We start from the raw sequence: 15,984 nt of genomic DNA, 5'->3' as shown, positions 1-15,984 counted from the left end.
TGATGGCAGCATGTGGGTGTTAGAGATTGAATCGCATCCCCCCCCCAGATTCATACGTTGAATGAATCTAACCCCAAGCCCCCGACACCTCCGAATATGACTGTATTTTCAGGGATATGGCCTGTAAAGAGGCGGTTAGGGTAAAATGAAGCCATCTGGGTGGGCCCTGATCCATCATGACGGGGCTCCTTGTAAGAAGAGATCAGGACACAGGCACACACGGAGGCAAGACCACGTAGGACACGGGGAGAAGATGGCTGTGTAGGAGCCAAGGAGAGCGACCCTCAGAGGAAGTCTGCCAGCATCTTGATCCTGGGCTTACAACCTCCAGAGCCATGAGAAAATCAATGTCTGTTGTTTAAACTGCCGGCCTGTGGTCCCCTGTGACAGCGACGCGGGCTGACTGATACAGTAGGCGTCAGGCTCCATGTTTCCAAAGCCTCGGGGGAGGACGACACCTCCCCCCTTGCAAGTCGTCTGCGACAACACTTCTAATGGGCTTGGCACCCACCGCATAGAAGTGTCCAGTAAATCACGATGTCAGCAGTTAATGCCACACGTGCTTACTGAGCCCTTATGGTGCACCGGGCCCTGAGCCGGGGACTGGTGAAGGAGGAGTGTGTGTTATCCAGCAGGCTTTTGGGGGGTGCTGGGGGCAGCAGGTGGGACACGGTCAGCATCAGAGGGAGAGGCCTGGGAGCTGGCCAGAGCGCAGATGAAGGGAGCAGTGGGGTCAGAACCGGGTACTGATAGAAAACTGGTGGGCACGGATTACGTCCACCCCTCCCTCCCCAAACAATAACAACAACGACAAGGACAAGAGTGGCCTTAGGCGCTACAGGGATGTAAAATGCTTCACGCACATTACTTCGCCTCCCTGTGCCTCGGCGTTCCCATCTGAAAATGGGTGCAATCGTGTCCCGGCCCCGGAAGGCTGTCGTGTAAGAGGTGGGTAAGATGTGTGTGGCCCGCTGTCCAGTCACAGGAAGTGCTTAATGACCCGTGGTGAACTTTCCATGCCCCAGGCAGTGTCCCCAGAGCCCATGGAACAAACACCGCCTCCTCAAGCCTCACGAGAGCCTGGGGGTAGGTCCTCGGACCAGCCCCATCGCGCTGGGATTGCAATGGGGCCCGGAGGCCTTGGTCCCCGTTCCGGCTGCTGTAACAGAATGTCGGAGACTCCGGGGCTTAAGCAACAGACATCTGTCCTCACAGTTCTGGAGGCTGAGACGTCCAAGGTCACACCTGAACAACTTGCTTCTCCTCTCTGAGCCTCAATTTCGGGACCTACAAAATGGGGATGATAATACCTGCCCTGCCCACTTCTCAGGACTGCTGGGAAGGTGCGCTAAAGCCATAAAGAGAAACAAAGGCGTCCTTTGCTTCATATGTGTCCCGTAGATGTCCAGGCAGGGATGCTAGGGAGGAGGGGGCCTGGAGGCAGGACACTGTCTCGATGACCTGGGGAGTCTGTCCCAGGGGCCTCAGAACAGCTCAACCCCAGGCCTTATTCTAAATGGGTGTAAGTTCAGGGTCACAGGCTGAATCTGGGAGCCAGCCAGGGGAGTTCATTTGCTCCCTGGGCTTCCTGGGCTCTCTGGGGGAGCTGAGGGCAGAAAGGGGGACAGACTGGCCACAGGCTCACCTGCCTGCCTGGGCTGTGATGAACCACGTGCCCCAGACCTCAACCAGATGTCCTGAAAAGAAGGGCAGGGAGGTAGATCCCTGGAAGGGCTAGGACAAGGGGAGCAATGAATAGGTGTCCTGGGGGGGGTGGGGGGCAGGAGGAGGGGTGGTGCAGACACGGAGAGATGAGCTCCACCTTCTGGAAAGCAAAGCGGTTAAGAGCAGGGCTCAAAGTCTGAGCAATGTGAGCTGGCCACCCACTGACTGTGGGACAATAGCCTCACTTCCTCACCCTTACATTGGGAGTGACAGCAGCACCACTTCTGGGGACCTGGGGGGTTGTGTGAGCTGATACAATGAAAGTATTTATACAGCGTTCCAGGCTGTTGCAGGTACCCAGTCAACTATTATCACCGTGGACTAAAATCAATAGAAAGTATAACTAGATGTAGGCATGAAGAGTAACCAAACCAACATAGAAGCCAGACCAGCTGGGTTAATACGGTTGCTGCCTCTGACCTGCGAATGTGACTCTGAGCTTCCTTGTGGCCACATCGAAAAGGGAAACATGATCAGTTGTAGAACCTGGATGACCTAGAATGAGGAAACAGCCCAGTTCCCCAGGGGAAACAATGTTGTTCCTTACCTTGAATTCTCCTGGGCATTTCTCACCAAGCAGGGGGCTTCATAAGGGGCACCCGAGGGAGGCAGTGGGCAGTGTCATGGACCAGGATATACACAGCATTGCAGATGTGATTTTCATGTGGAGCCCCTTCTAGGGGCCTTGAAGGAAAGGAGAAGGGAAGCCTGGGAAGGTGGCTCCGGGAAGGCAGCTCCATAGGAGGGTCAAGAACATGGGGCGCCTGGGTGGCTCGGTCGGTTGAACGTCCAACTTCAGCTCAGGTCATGATCTCGCCGTCTGTGAGTTCGAGCCCCGCGTCGGGCTCTGTGCTGACAGCTCGGAGCCAGGAGCCTGCTTCGGATCCTGTGTCTCCCTCTCTCTCTGCCCCTCACCCACTCATGCTCTGTCTCCCTCTCTCAAAAAATAAATAAACATAAAAAAAAAAAAAAAGAATATAATGAAGGTCTGAACTCAGGATTCAGAGCTAAGGCTTAGAGAGCTGGGAGTCGTAAGTGGCAGGACTGGGGACTGCTTGGGGGAGCCCAAGACACTTCTCACTTGGGATCCTTGGAGGTCCCACTTCCCAGCTGTGTGGCCTTGGGCAGGTTGCTTCACCTCTCTGAACGTCAGTTTTTGCACCTGTAAGTCAGAGCTACCCTTTCAGGGCTGTAGGGAGCATGCCTCGCCAAGCACGTTTCACACATGCTGAGCGTTCAAATAAATGTTGGTTATGCGTATACGCCTATCGTGGATATATAGTTACACACACTTTTTCTCAGAAGCTTCCTGATTGTCTAAGAACTACAAATAGCTAGAATTTCATGGCTCTTTAGAATGTACAGTTGGCCAAGGGTTCATTGTCACTACATGTGACCCTCCCAACAACATGAGGGGGGCTTTCTCACCCCTATTTGAGAGACGAAGAGAAGCAAAATCTTCACCTGTGTCTCCCTTGACCCGCCCTTGAACCCAGGACTGGGGAGGCCAGTGGGGGGGGACCTATGGGTCCTGTGGCCTTCCCGGCCCCCTTCTACCTTTCCAGGCAAAGGCCATTTTAGGAGAGAGTGGAAGCCTGGGACAGAACAACAACAACAACAACAACAATGTGTTTACCCTGTTCTAAGAACTTTACATGCGACATTGAAACTTCACCACCGTCGCATGATCCGGCCCATTTTACAGATAAGACAACTGAGGCGCAGAGCCGATAGCTGACTTGCCGGTGGTCACAGGAAGATCATGCAGACCCAGGATCGGGGAGCTGGCGGCCTGGCCAGGCCCCAGAGTCTGTGTCCTTGGCTCCTCTGCTCTACGGCCTGGGCTGGCACAGAAATGGGCTCAGGGCAGGAAGGGTGTGTGTCCAGATGGGCCGAGGGCTGACCTGTGATGAAACACTCCCCCAGGAGGACTCAGGGGGAGGGCACACGTCAACGGCGGACACTGATGAACTCAATGCCAGTAGACTGAGGGGGCGGATGGACAGACAGGCCCAGAGGTTGTCAGCACCACTCTGTGCTGCTTTGGCCCGGCCAACCCCCATCCCTGCCCGGAGACGGTGAGACATGGCCTGTGACCCCGAGCTGCTCTAGCCCGGCCGGAGAGCCAGACATGACGTTATCTGTGTCCAGTGCCTTTCTGGAGACGCGATGCAAAGTGCGGGGTCCCTGCTCCTCTCCACCCTCCTCTTGGGGCTCAGACGCCTCCCCCGTTGGCAGTGGGGGAGGGGGTGCAGAGACGGCCTGGCACGTTCCCTCATTCTCTGAACTCCTAGCTGTCCCTGAAAACTCAGCTCAGATCCCGCCTGCCCTGAGAAGCACAGGACTGATGCCCAGGCTGGGGAGCACCCCCTCCAGGCTTCTTCGGGCTTCCTGGCCTTGCCCCAGCTCACCTCTGTCTTGTGCCCTGTGATTGGCCATGAGCTCCTGTGGGACGGGACCCTGGGGAAGCCATTTCCTTGTCCCCGGGGCCTGCACAGCCTGGCACAGGGAATGTGGACGTGGTCATTTCTTCCTCAAGGACACGCTTGGTGGCTGTCATCAGACCGTGATTTCTGGGGCGGCATGTAGAGATGGCGACTGCCCTGATTCTGCAGACCTCGTTCAAATTCTGATTCCCCCACCCCCTATCTGGATGGACGTCTTGGGCGAGCGTTCTCATCTCCCTCAGCCTTGTTGGTGCCCGTCATGGGGCCAAAGCAAGGGCATCCATAGTAAATGCTCAGCACGGTCCCTGGCCTCCATTGTTATCACGAGCACCAGTCACATTCCCCCCAGTTACGGGGGGCAGGGGGAGCCGTATTCGGCCCATCTTCTGTTTGCATTCCAGGGTCACAGGAAGCCCCCCGGGACCCGTCACTGGGCACCTCTGGAATATTCTCCCAGCCTGCAGTATGGCATGACACCCAAGCAGGATGGTGCTTTAATTCTGAATCCCTTGAGCCCAGGGCCCTCAACGGGATTTTCCAAGTGGCTTTTATTTAATGAAAGCAAAAGATGACTTTTCTGCAATAAAATACCACCTCAAACCCATTAAGGACCAGTAATGCGTTTATATGGTGGAAGGTCGGTGTTATTTATAACAAAGCATCGATTGGCAGTCTCACCGGCTGAGCTTCTGGTTTGGTTCCCATTCGTCAGGATGGGGAGAGCCTGGGTGGTGGAAAGTGCGTGGGCTCTGGGCTGTCGGAGCCCTGGGTTCCAATCCCGCGGTTTACCCCGGGCCCTAACCGAACCACTAATATTTTCTGATCGTGTGCCAGCACTGAAGCAACGTGCCACATTTCTGATGCCTGTAATTTTTACGCCCATTCTGTTTAGTAGTGAGTATTCCCATTCTGTTGATGACAAAACTGAGGCTCCGAGAGGAGAAGTCGTGTATCCAAAGCCACAGCGCTGGTAGGTGGCCAAAGCTGGGTTTGAACCATGCCCGTGAGACCACCTCCAAGACCTCCCAAACTTGCAAACTCCCCAGACTCTCAGTCTGTTCTTCCTTAGGTTGGGAAAATACCCAACAGCGTTGTTATGGGAAGTACGGTAGGTGCTCAGTGAATGCATTTGTGTCTGTCTCCTCACCGGGCTGTTGTGACAGCAGGTCTGTGTGTGATCCGCGACACCCACAGGGCCCAGGGAATGCCAAGTGAGCAGGACGCTTCTCTCTCTGGGCCTCAGTTTCCCAGATCCCAAACAAGAATCACAACACCTGCCTCGAAGAGCCCCTGGAAAGACAAACTAAGGGAATCAGAGTTCTTGGCACATCGCGGGTGCTCAGGACCGTTCCTTTTCTGTCTTCTGGGTGCCTCGAGTGTTCTGGGTCTGCCCTGGCAGAAGATTTGCATCGAACCATCCACACGCTCTCCCCTGTGCCTTCCCCGCACCCACCCCTGACTCAGAGTCTCATCTGTGGATGTGCTTGGGTGGGGAGGAGGTGGGGGTTGGGATGAAGGGTCCAGCCGTTAATCTGGGTTCACGGGGCTCTGTCACCTTCCAGCCTCCAACCTCTGCTTTCTCTGGGAGTAATGACAATAGATTGTATCTGTGGCTCTGAGTGCACCCAACCCCTGGCTCTTGGACCTGGATCCAACCACTGCCTCCTCATCTTTCCTGCAGGTGTTCCTAGCTGTGCCCTGGGACCGATTGGCCAAGGACCCCACTGGAGAGCTTTGGACACCCTAACAGTGAACGGTGAGGGACTTTTGCGGTCTGAACAAGTGTCCAGAGGGCACCCGTGGGGGACCCGTGATGAGGTAGGGGCACTGGAGGATGCCAGCACAGCTGTCTCTTGGGTTTTGGAAACATGGCTGGAGCCACGTTCACAGCGTTTTTCACCCCTCCTTCATGGCCCTTAGCATCATTGCAGTTCTGCCATGATTTGAGGAGCTTGATGAAAGTTCTCTCCCTCAGCGGACTGTAAGGGGAAGGGGAGGGTCCCCGAGAGGCAGCGACCATGGTTGTCAGGAGGATAGACCCTGAAGCTGGGCTCTGACTGGTGGCCCCGCCTCTTCTCAGCTGTGTGACCTTGGGTAAGTGACTTCAGCTCCCTAGACCTCCGTTTTCCCATCTGTAACATGGGCTTTGTTATGAAGCAAGTAGTCAAGCAGTCGAGATACTACGCCGGCCCGGCTCAGAGTCAGGCAGGACACTGTCGGTGTTGCTGGTGTTGGTCAACCTCTTAGAGCCAGTTCCCCTAACGACTCCTGTCTCTGCTCACAGAGAATGGGGGACAAGGATTACAACACCTCCTTCTACGACGAGGAGTACTCGGATGACTTTGAACCCATCGTGGTTTTGGAGGAGTCTTCTCCCCTGGAAGGCAAGGTGACCAGGATCTTGCTGGTGGCGGTCTACAGCATTGTCTGCTTCCTCGGGATCCTGGGCAACGGGCTGGTGATCGTCATCGCCACCTTCAAGATGAAGAAGACGGTGAACACCGTCTGGTTCCTCAACCTGGCCGTGGCGGACTTCCTGTTCAACGTCTTCCTCCCGATCCACATTGCCTACACCGCCATGGACTACCACTGGGTCTTCGGGACGGCCATGTGCAAGATCAGCAACTTCCTGCTCATCCACAACATGTACACCAGCGTCTTCCTGCTGACCGTCATCAGCTTCGACCGCTGCGTCTCCGTGCTCCTTCCCGTCTGGTCCCAGAACCACCGCGGCGTGAGGCTGGCCTGCGTGGCCTGCGTGGTTATCTGGGTCCTGGCTTTCTTCCTGAGCTCTCCGTCCCTCGTCTTCCGGGACACGGCCCACGTGCATGGGAAAACGTCCTGCTTTAACAACTTCAGCCTGTCCGCGGCCGGCTCCGCCCCGTGGCTCACTCGCTCCGGGCTGGACCCCGCGGGCCTCAGCCGCCACACGGTGGTGACGGTCACCCGCTTCCTCTGTGGCTTCCTGGTCCCCGTGCTCATCATCACGGCCTGCTACTTCACCATCGTCTGCAAGCTTCGACGCAACCGCCTGGCCAAGACCAAGAAACCCTTCAAGATCATCGTGACCATCATCACCACCTTCTTCCTCTGCTGGTGTCCCTACCACACGCTCTACCTGCTGGAGCTCCGCCACGCCACCGTGCCGGGCTCCGTCTTCAGCCTGGGTTTGCCCCTGGCCACCGCCATTGCCATTGCCAACAGCTGCATGAACCCCATCCTGTACGTCTTCGTGGGCCAGGACTTCAAGAAGTTCAAGGTGGCCCTCTTCTCCCGCCTGGTTAACGCGCTGAGTGAGGACACAGGCCACTCCTCCTACCCCAGCCACAGGAGCTTTACCAAGATGTCATCCATCAACGAGAAGGAGACCAGCATGCTTTGAGCCTCATCCGGGAACCCCCGGTGGACAGGCGCTCCGGCCTCGGAGGCCCAGAGCTATGCCTTCCAAAGACCGCCGCAGAAACCCCCTTCAGCACCCACCAACGCCTGCTAGAGTTTACACGGGGCTGACCAGTGCTTTGAGCTGGGAGTCCAGGGCTCGGAACTCCGTCCTTTGAGGGGCGTGGCTGACCAGGCAGGCCAGGGACCGGCATCCCATGCTTCTTGGGAGACCTGCCTTGGCTGACCCAAAGCAAAAAAGGGAGCATTCTTAAAAGCGCTGCCATGAACCGGGATCAGCATAAGACAGAGGGATTAAGCTACCTATTCCGTGCTCCCCTGGAATCACAAACACGCCACGGGGCGTATTCCTGGCCTGAGCAGCAGAGGTCAGGGCCAACCCAGTGTGATGCAAATCGCCGCCTCGCCCCACATGCCTGTGTCACTGGCCAGCCAGAAATCCTGCCGCCCGCCCGCATCGTTCCTCCGGGTGAGGGCAAGTGGAGACGCACAGGTTCCCCGGGAGAGGAAGGTGACACAGGCACTCGCGAACTGCCAGGACCACGCACTTGGCTTTCAGATCAGGTGGGAAGACAGAGAACAGGTCCTGAGGAGCCCTGTGGGCTCTGTGAGGGCAGGACACGTGGGGCCTGGGGGAAGGGGTGGAGAGAGAGGAGCAAAGGGCCTTCAGAGGATGCGGCCTGAAGGCACCCGGCCTGGAACCTCCCAGGTGGAGGCCGCTGGGGCCGCAGCTGCTTTGGGGGTGGGGGTGGGGGCGGTGTCGGCCCCTCACCCCCGGCCCTGCTCTCACCTTGCACTTGTTGCCTACGCGAGGGCAGGGGGCCCGGGAAGGAGGACACCTTCTCCTGCTCAGCTTTCTCAAAGCCTTGCCAGAATCGGCTTCAGGAAACAAGCTGGGGGCGCCTGGCAGGTTGAAGGGCATGTCCGAGGGCTCGGTCACCGATCGCAGAGCCCGGAGCCTGGCCCCTTGAACCGTGCTCTGGAGACGCGGGCTGTGGGGACGGCAGGCGCGGAGCCCCTCCTGGCGCGGCCATGCTGTCTTTTCCCACCTGGGACTGACGCCTCCCCGTGCCACGGTGTCCTTGTCCCATTTACAGATGGCAAAGCTGAGGCTCAGGGAGGGTGGGGAGTAACTCGCCCACTGACACACAGTCGGCAAGAGGCAGAGGTAAGATGTGAAGCCAGCTCTGTCTGGCTCCGGAAGCTCTGTCTTGTTGTTGTTTGTGTTCAATGGCTAATGTATCTATTGAGAATATTCTAGACTATAACGGTAGCCTACATTTATTTAGTGCTCCCTATGCTAAACTTACTCCTCCCAGCAGCCTTGACTTCCAGTTATTACTTCCCTTTTGCATATGAGGTATCTGAAGCTCAGAGAGGTTAAGTAACTTCCCTGAGGGCGTCCAGCTGGTCCCTGCCAGAGCCAGCATTGGAAACTAGGTCTATCTGACTCAAGGCCGCAGGATCAGGGTTTTGAGAGAGGCTTGGGGTTTTGGCCACAAATACTGATTCTTCAGCAGATTAATCTAAACATTTCCTTGGCCTATACACCAGCTTTGCAAATAGTTTTTGAAAATGACCCAACATGGCAGAGAAAATACTCTTGGCCTCCAGTTCCCTCGACATCCATCCACACGCGCCCGCCGTGGTTCCCAGCTCCTGCGCCCCCTGAGACCTCCGGGAAGGCAGTGGGGAGAGAGAGGATGGGCAGGAGGTAGTCGTCGGTGGGCCGGGGGCCCTTGGCCTCCCAGTGTCCACACTCTCTTCCAAACGCCGTCATCGTGAAGCCAATCCTCCAACAAGATGCAATGAACAGATGTAATGTCTACATGGCGTTGGGCAAGTTCCCGAGGCCCCGGGCTGTTTGGAAATCACACCTCATTAAGAGACAGACTGTTCCTTCCCTTCTTGGGTCATTGTGCTTATGATGAGGCAGCTCTGAAGTGACCCTAAGCCAGGGCGCCCAATGGCTTCAAGAAATCTGAACTTGGACCGGCTGGGAGCAAACACAGGGAACTTGAAATATTGCCCTGTGCCCCTCGTCATCCCCCAGCCCCTGCCCCACCTTCACAAGTGAAGCAACGAGATGGCATGGGACGTCTTCCAGACCCCAGAGACGGTCACCAGCCACGCAGGCTCTGACCCCCAGGTGACACTTGTTCAGGCGGGTCCCTCACTCCTCCTGGGCCGCGCGACAAGCCAGGAAACCAGCTTGTTGGAAAAGCTGATGAGCGGGAGTAGAATTCAAACCAGCTGTTTTCCTCCTTAGGGTTAGGCCTCTTTCTGGCTGCCCCACCGGTTGTTCCCCATTAAATACTTCAATGCAACCGTGGCATCCTCCTTAATCTTGTCCCTACAGCTTCTTCAAAGGATCTCACAGATGCAAAGGTCCTGCGGCTCACACATCGTGCGTGCCTGCGTGACTCCGCAGGCAGCCAACATGCTCTGGGTCTGACTAGGCCTCCTCTCGGGGCCGGGACTCGGGCCGATGGGGGGGGGGGGGGTCAGCGCTGCTTCCTGGGTGGGGTTGGTGGGCCAAGGGGGTCCGGGGAAGCGGGCACAGGGACAAGAGCTGAAGGTGGTGTTTGAGAGGGAGGGCTGAGGGAAGCACGGAGGAAATGCAGAACAAAGATAAAGGAAGGGGTCTGGCGTTTATTAAGCACCTACTAGGTGTCGGGCTCACAATCTCATCAGACCCTCAAAACGGTCCAATGTGAAGAAGACCATCAGAGCCGCCTGGGTGAGCAGGGTGGGAGGCTGGGCTTACAGACCCCCACCCGTCCGGGCTCACGCGGCCAGTAAATGGTGGAGCTGGGCTTTGAAACAGGTCTGCGCCCTGAAATCCCAGCGTCTTGGGCCTACGGGAGGAAGGAGAGAGAGGGAGGGGAAAGGGGACGGAGGAGGGGGGTAAGCCAAGGGATGAGGGGGAGGGGCTCAGGAGGGGCCAGTGACCCTGATATTGTGCTGGCTGAGGAAGGAGTCTGCCTTAAGCCTGCCCGCAGAGTCAGCTCCGGAAGGCTTAGGGGTCAGGCTGGGTGGGAGAGGATAGAACCAAACAGTGAGGGGCACCTGGGCGGCTGTCCGTTGGGCGTCCAGCTCTCGATTTCGGCCCAGGTCGTGCCCACATTTCGTGAAATGGAGCCCCACGTTGTGCTTAGCTCTGACAGTGCGGAGCCTGCTTGGGATTCTCTGTCTCCCCCCTCTCTCTGCCTCTCTCTCTCTCTCAAAATAAATAAATAATAAATAAATTAAAAAAAAAAAAAAAAAAAAAGAACCCAACAGTGAGAGCCATCAGGGTCTCTCCCATTTTACAGATGAGGGAACTGAGGTTTCGAGAGCTGCCCTTTGCTGCAAACCGAGCTGGCATTTGCTCGCTTGGAAGTGGTCTACAATTCCCCAGCTCTTCCCCACCCCTCCCACCCCGTTCTGCCCTAGCGTGCTGTGCCCTGGCCGGAGCTGGGGCGCCCCGGGCCCGTGGTTGCCAAACCCCGGATTTGGAAAATTCCTGCTGGGGATGCCTTCCAGGACCAGGAGGAACCAGGAAGCCACTTGTCCAACCGTGAAAGAATTGCTTTCTCCCTTTGAGGACAAAGTTGCTTTTGATTAGAGACTGAAGCAAGAGTGGGCTCCGTGCTGGATGTTCCTGGCCCCCAAGACCCCCATGCCTTCCCCCATCCACCTCCCAGAGGAGCAGGCGAGGCTCAGAGAAGTGGAGAACGCTGCCCAAAGTCACACAGCAGTGTTGCGCGGCGGCTGGAGGAACCCCCAAATTCCCTATCATTCCTTAAATTCAGGACTTCAAAGAAACTGCATTTTGAAAAGCATTCCCTCCTCTTCTCTCAGTTCCTTAGCAACCAAGGACGGGAGATTGTCAGGGACTTACTCAAGATAACACTCACCCATCCCCCCCAACATCCACCCACCCGTCCGTTTACATAACCATTTCTATAGCCACCCGTTCATCCATTCAGTGAAAATCTATTTCATAGCTTCTCCTTGCCAGGCCCTGTGTTAGGCACCAGGAATGCGAGAGTGATCGGGACATATACAGTCTCCGTCCTCATGAGCTCATTCATTGGTCAGTGGGAGAGACAGCCAACGAGTTTTTAAAAACCACACCCTCAACGGAAAACAGCCACACTAAGTGCTACACACGCATTACAGGGAGATCCGACCCTGTCCGAAGACCGGGGACACCTCCTCGGGAAAGAGATGCTGGCGTTGAGACAGGAAGGATGGGTGGGCGCTGATTGGGGGTGGGGTGCGGGAGAGGGTGCTTCAGCGGGAGGGAACAGTGTGGGAGGAGAGAGTGGTTGCCGGAGACTGAAGGAGGCTGGGGGCTGCAGCAGAGAGCACAGAGCAGACAGGATGGCGAGCAGGGCAGAGGGGGCCAGGCGCAGGGCAGGGCCACGCTCAGCCCTGCATATTTGCAATGATGCCCGATGCCCGGGGCCCAGCTGGGGAGGACAGGTTGGAGGAGGGCAGAAGGGAAAGCCAGGAGGCGGCTACAGCATCCACATGCGTGCAGTGGGAGCAGAGGTAGAGCTTGAGGCGAGTGGACTATTCTAGAGACGCTTAACAGCTACCCGAACTTTCTCAGGGGAGCGGTTAGCGGAAAGCCAACCCAGGGCCCGTTTCAGCTGCACAGAGGCCTCGGTGCGTTGCTTTATTGATGGAAATTAATTGTAAATATTATTCAAATTTACCTCCCAGTGCACAATTACATTTCTCAGGGGAGCCCTCTAAGCACATAATAAAACCCTATAAATAATACATATATTAACCTACGAGGAACAGAGGCCCATTAGTGCCGCAATTGCGGGTGGCGGCCGGAGGGGATTTATGCAGACAAGACGCTAGGTGCTCGGACTGGGGTTCAACTTTGGAGGTCATCCGTCCTCTGTCCCCGGGATCTTCCAGAAGTCGCTCCCCCTGGGAGTCAGCCAGCTATTGCTCTAGAATCCTGGTCATCGGGCAGGGGGTGAGGGTGTGTGGGGCAAGGAGAGCCGTGGTGAACGAAGGAAGCAACGCAGGCATCCGAGACGCTTCCCTTGTGCTCAAAGCTTAAAGACGGCAATACCAACATCAATAGTGGGTAATATCGGTTGAGCATGCCCCGGGTTTGGGTCTCCTCCAAGCACTTTGGTTTCATTTTCTCATTGAATCCTTAACAACAGCCTTTGCGGTAGGAGCCATTACTATCCCCACATCCAGACGAGGAAACGGAGGCTCAGAGAGGCGAAGTGTCTTGCCCGGGGTTGCACAGCGACAGAGCTTAGTAGCAAACCCCAGTGCGTCCGATTCTAAAGCAACTTGCAAGTGCCAAGTGTCCTCTCGAGAGACTCCTCCTGGGGGAGGGGAAGGTACACTCCCTGTCCGGAGTCAGATTTTAAGGAGGTGGGAGTGGGGGGCGGGGGGTGGGGATCTGGCTTTTTCCTTTCAGAGGAAGGAGACGGTGTCTGGGTGGGCTTGTCGTTTCCTCACAGCCCTGGGAATCTTAAAAACCACATCCCTTCCCATCCTCCTCACTTACAGATGGTAAAACTGAGGCCTCTTTGCAAATGAGATGGGGACACCACCCCCCACGCTCTCCCCCCCGACCTCACTGGCCGCTGTGAGTGAGGTGTGTGGGGAAATGCCCGCGTGAGCCACTTTCCTGAACACCAGCATTCCGGAGACCCGGGCACTCACGGGCTGCGGTCTTCATGGCTTGTCGATAGGGGCTTTGGTGCCCATCTGCCCTGAAGAACCCGTCTCCAGGATCCAGGGGTTACTGGGGCATTTCCAGCAGAATCCTGGCTAACGGGGAGGCAGAAGGCCTTGGAAAACCCTTGTACAGGGCAGAGACAGACTGCATTTGGGACATAAACGTCATCCCTCACAGCTGTCCTGGATGTGGGTGACAACGCTGTCTGTCCGGATCCAGGTAGCAGTGACGCGTCCGTCCTTAGACATAAAACCTCATTGGTCTATGCATAGATGATTACTGCCCTTCACTGTAGGAAGTTAGGCCTCCATAGAAGTATTATGAAGAATACGTCTTAAAATACAATTTGAAAATGAACTAATCTATGGCGTCTGCAGGAGTGACTCCCCACCTCCTTTGGCACTCTGGACGGAACCGGGTCTGGGAGCCTCTCTCTGATTCAAGAGAGCAACTCAGAGGGAGGCGGTCCCGGCAGGGTCCCTCCAGGGTGGCAGCATCTCAGGAGGGACTGAGCCCTCCCAGGGGTCGCCCCAGCCCTTTCCCCTGACTCAAAGGGCCCTTGATGGCTAGGACACAGGGTCACGGGGGCTCGGGCATCAGAATGCCTGGGCTTGAATCCCAGTTCCACCATTTACAGCGTCTAGGGTTAGGGGTAGGGTGACGGCTCTGTGACTTGGACAAGCCACTCAATATCTCCAAAGCCTCAGTTTTGTCATCTGTAAAATGGGCCTAATAAGAACCTGCATCCCAGGGTCGCTGGGAGGATTAAATGAGATGTCGCGCAGAAGCACTTAGCAGCTGCCGGGCTCGTGTGCAGCACCCACTCTCATCAGCCTCCCCCCTGGTCTCCCCGCTTCCGGCCTTGCCCCCCACAACCCACCCTCCTCGAAACAGCCTGAGTGAGCTCCCCTCACAGAGTGCAGCAATCCCAGCCCCTAACGGTGGCTGGCGTCCAAAGCCCTAGAGGAGCAGCACACCGCCCCCCCCCACCTTCACCTCCCGCTGCTCCCCAGCCCAGAGCTCCTCCCAGACTGCTGTCCCCTTTTCTTTCAAGTTTCAGCCTCTCCCTTGCAGACCCCTCCCTGCAGGTAAAGCAGCCCCGTCCCCATTCGCTGTCTATCAGATCCCCTGTTTTCTACTCATCATACTACTTCCTTTCCATCTGGAAGAAGTTTATGCTGAGTCTGTCCCCCTCCTGGGTGGGGAGCTCCATCAGGGCCCCGGGGAGAGGGGGGAGACGGGGCCGCGTCTGCCTGGCCCACCTCTGTAGTCTCAGCACCCAGAGCAGGGCTTAGCCCAGGAAGTATGCTCACGATCCTTTGTGGGACAAATGGGGAAATAACCACAGGCTGACGTTATTTTTATCATCATCGCCACCATCGAGTTTCAAGACGATCACTGTTACAATACTCCATTTCCAAAGTGTTTTCACGTTTTTTCCTGTCCCGGTGAAGCTTGCAGGGGGGAGCTAGCTCCCACTTCCCAGATGTGGCGACCCAGGTCACTTGGATCAGAAACGCAGAGGCCGCCACAGGGTTCTTGCCCTGGCACCATCAGGAGGGCTCCCAAATGAAGGCGATTTCCATTCAGTGCTTTTATCTCCCTTGGCCTTTTCCTTTCCCCTTTGTCTGATTAATTGCAGCCGGAAAATAAAGGAACCAGATGCCTCCCCTCCCACCCTCCACCACCCCCCACCCCCACCCCCGGCATTGTTTTGTAGTTCTTTCCGGACCCGGACCCTGTTAAGGATTTGGCTGGTACAACCATGACCACAAACTTCCTGTGTTTATCCTTCCACTTAGAAATCGTGGATGGAGCAACCAACTGGGCGTCAGGTCTGGGTTGGGCACCGGGCGATGCTCTGGCAGGAAGTATGGCTAGATGCCTGATGCCCAAGTATCCCTGGAGCCCAGATGCCTAGCTCTGGGAGAGGTGGACCCCAGGATTATCTTTCCCTTGGTTTCCACCGTGCAGATGTTTGGTGCCCATATAGCAAATATCTGGATGACTGAATGAGTTTCTGGTTGGCTCCCAGATGTTGGAGCTGTGGAGCAAGGACACACACGGGGATGTGGGAAAGGGGGCTCTCAGCCACGGCTGGGGGGTGGTGGTAGCTGGCGAGCTCCTGGTTCAGACAGGTTACTATGCCCAGGCCACGGTCCAGACCCCAGTGCTTGGCTGGGAAGCAGGGACTCATGATGGCACGAGAGGCATGGTGACAAGCAGCCAGAGGCCATGTCCATCCAGCACCTCATTTCATCCTCATTAAAAACCTGCAGGGTATGGGGTGCCTGGGTGGCTCAGTCGGTTAAGCGTCTGCCTCTTGATTTCGGCTCAGGCCATGATCTCACGGCTCGCGAGTTCGAGCCCCGCATTGGGCTCTGTGCTGACAGCCCCGGAGCCCGCTTGGGATTCTCTCTCCCTCTCTCTCTCTGCGTCTCCCCAACTCGGACATGTGCACGCACCTTCTCTCTCTCTCTCAAAATTAAATAAACTTAAAAAAAAACAAAAACAAAAAAAAAATCCCTGCAGGGTAAAACTACCTTCTCTTTAGAGATGAAGATGTTGACATTCAAAGGGGGGAAGCATGTTTCCCGGGACCACACTGACGTCTGCCCATTGACTTTTACTGAGCACCTACTATGTGCCAGGGACTGTGCTGGGTTCTGGGGCTACATCAGCAGCTCCCACACTGACTTTCATGAA

At 56.3% G+C, this 15,984-nt stretch overlaps 1 protein-coding gene and 1 long non-coding RNA gene across 7 annotated transcripts in view; both read left to right on the top strand.

The window, feature by feature from the left end:
* The window catches only part of CMKLR1 (chemerin chemokine-like receptor 1), a 46,660-nt gene extending 38,437 nt beyond the window's left edge, over positions 1 to 8,223 (top strand). For all 6 annotated transcript variants that reach the window (XM_045458225.1, XM_045458230.1, XM_045458227.1 and 3 more), the window contains 2 exons: positions 5,854 to 5,928; positions 6,457 to 8,223. In XM_045458225.1, coding sequence (XP_045314181.1) covers positions 6,460 to 7,554 — 1,095 coding nt within the window. In that variant the 5' untranslated portion in view covers positions 5,854 to 5,928; positions 6,457 to 6,459 and the 3' untranslated portion in view covers positions 7,555 to 8,223. The remainder of the gene's footprint in view (positions 1 to 5,853; positions 5,929 to 6,456) is intronic.
* A 322-nt stretch (positions 8,224 to 8,545) lies between these two features.
* Positions 8,546 to 9,565, top strand: LOC123588027. The gene is made up of 2 exons (XR_006707658.1): positions 8,546 to 8,739; positions 9,126 to 9,565. It is a non-coding gene; the product is annotated as an uncharacterized LOC123588027 (long non-coding RNA).
* Positions 9,566 to 15,984: the final 6,419 nt, after the last annotated feature.

The sequence above is a fragment of the Leopardus geoffroyi genome, chromosome D3 (genome assembly GCF_018350155.1).
Source record: "Leopardus geoffroyi isolate Oge1 chromosome D3, O.geoffroyi_Oge1_pat1.0, whole genome shotgun sequence".
Classification (NCBI taxonomy): Eukaryota; Metazoa; Chordata; class Mammalia; order Carnivora; family Felidae; genus Leopardus; species Leopardus geoffroyi.
Note: the sequence above shows the minus strand (reverse complement) of the source record. Positions and strands in the feature narration are given on the sequence as shown.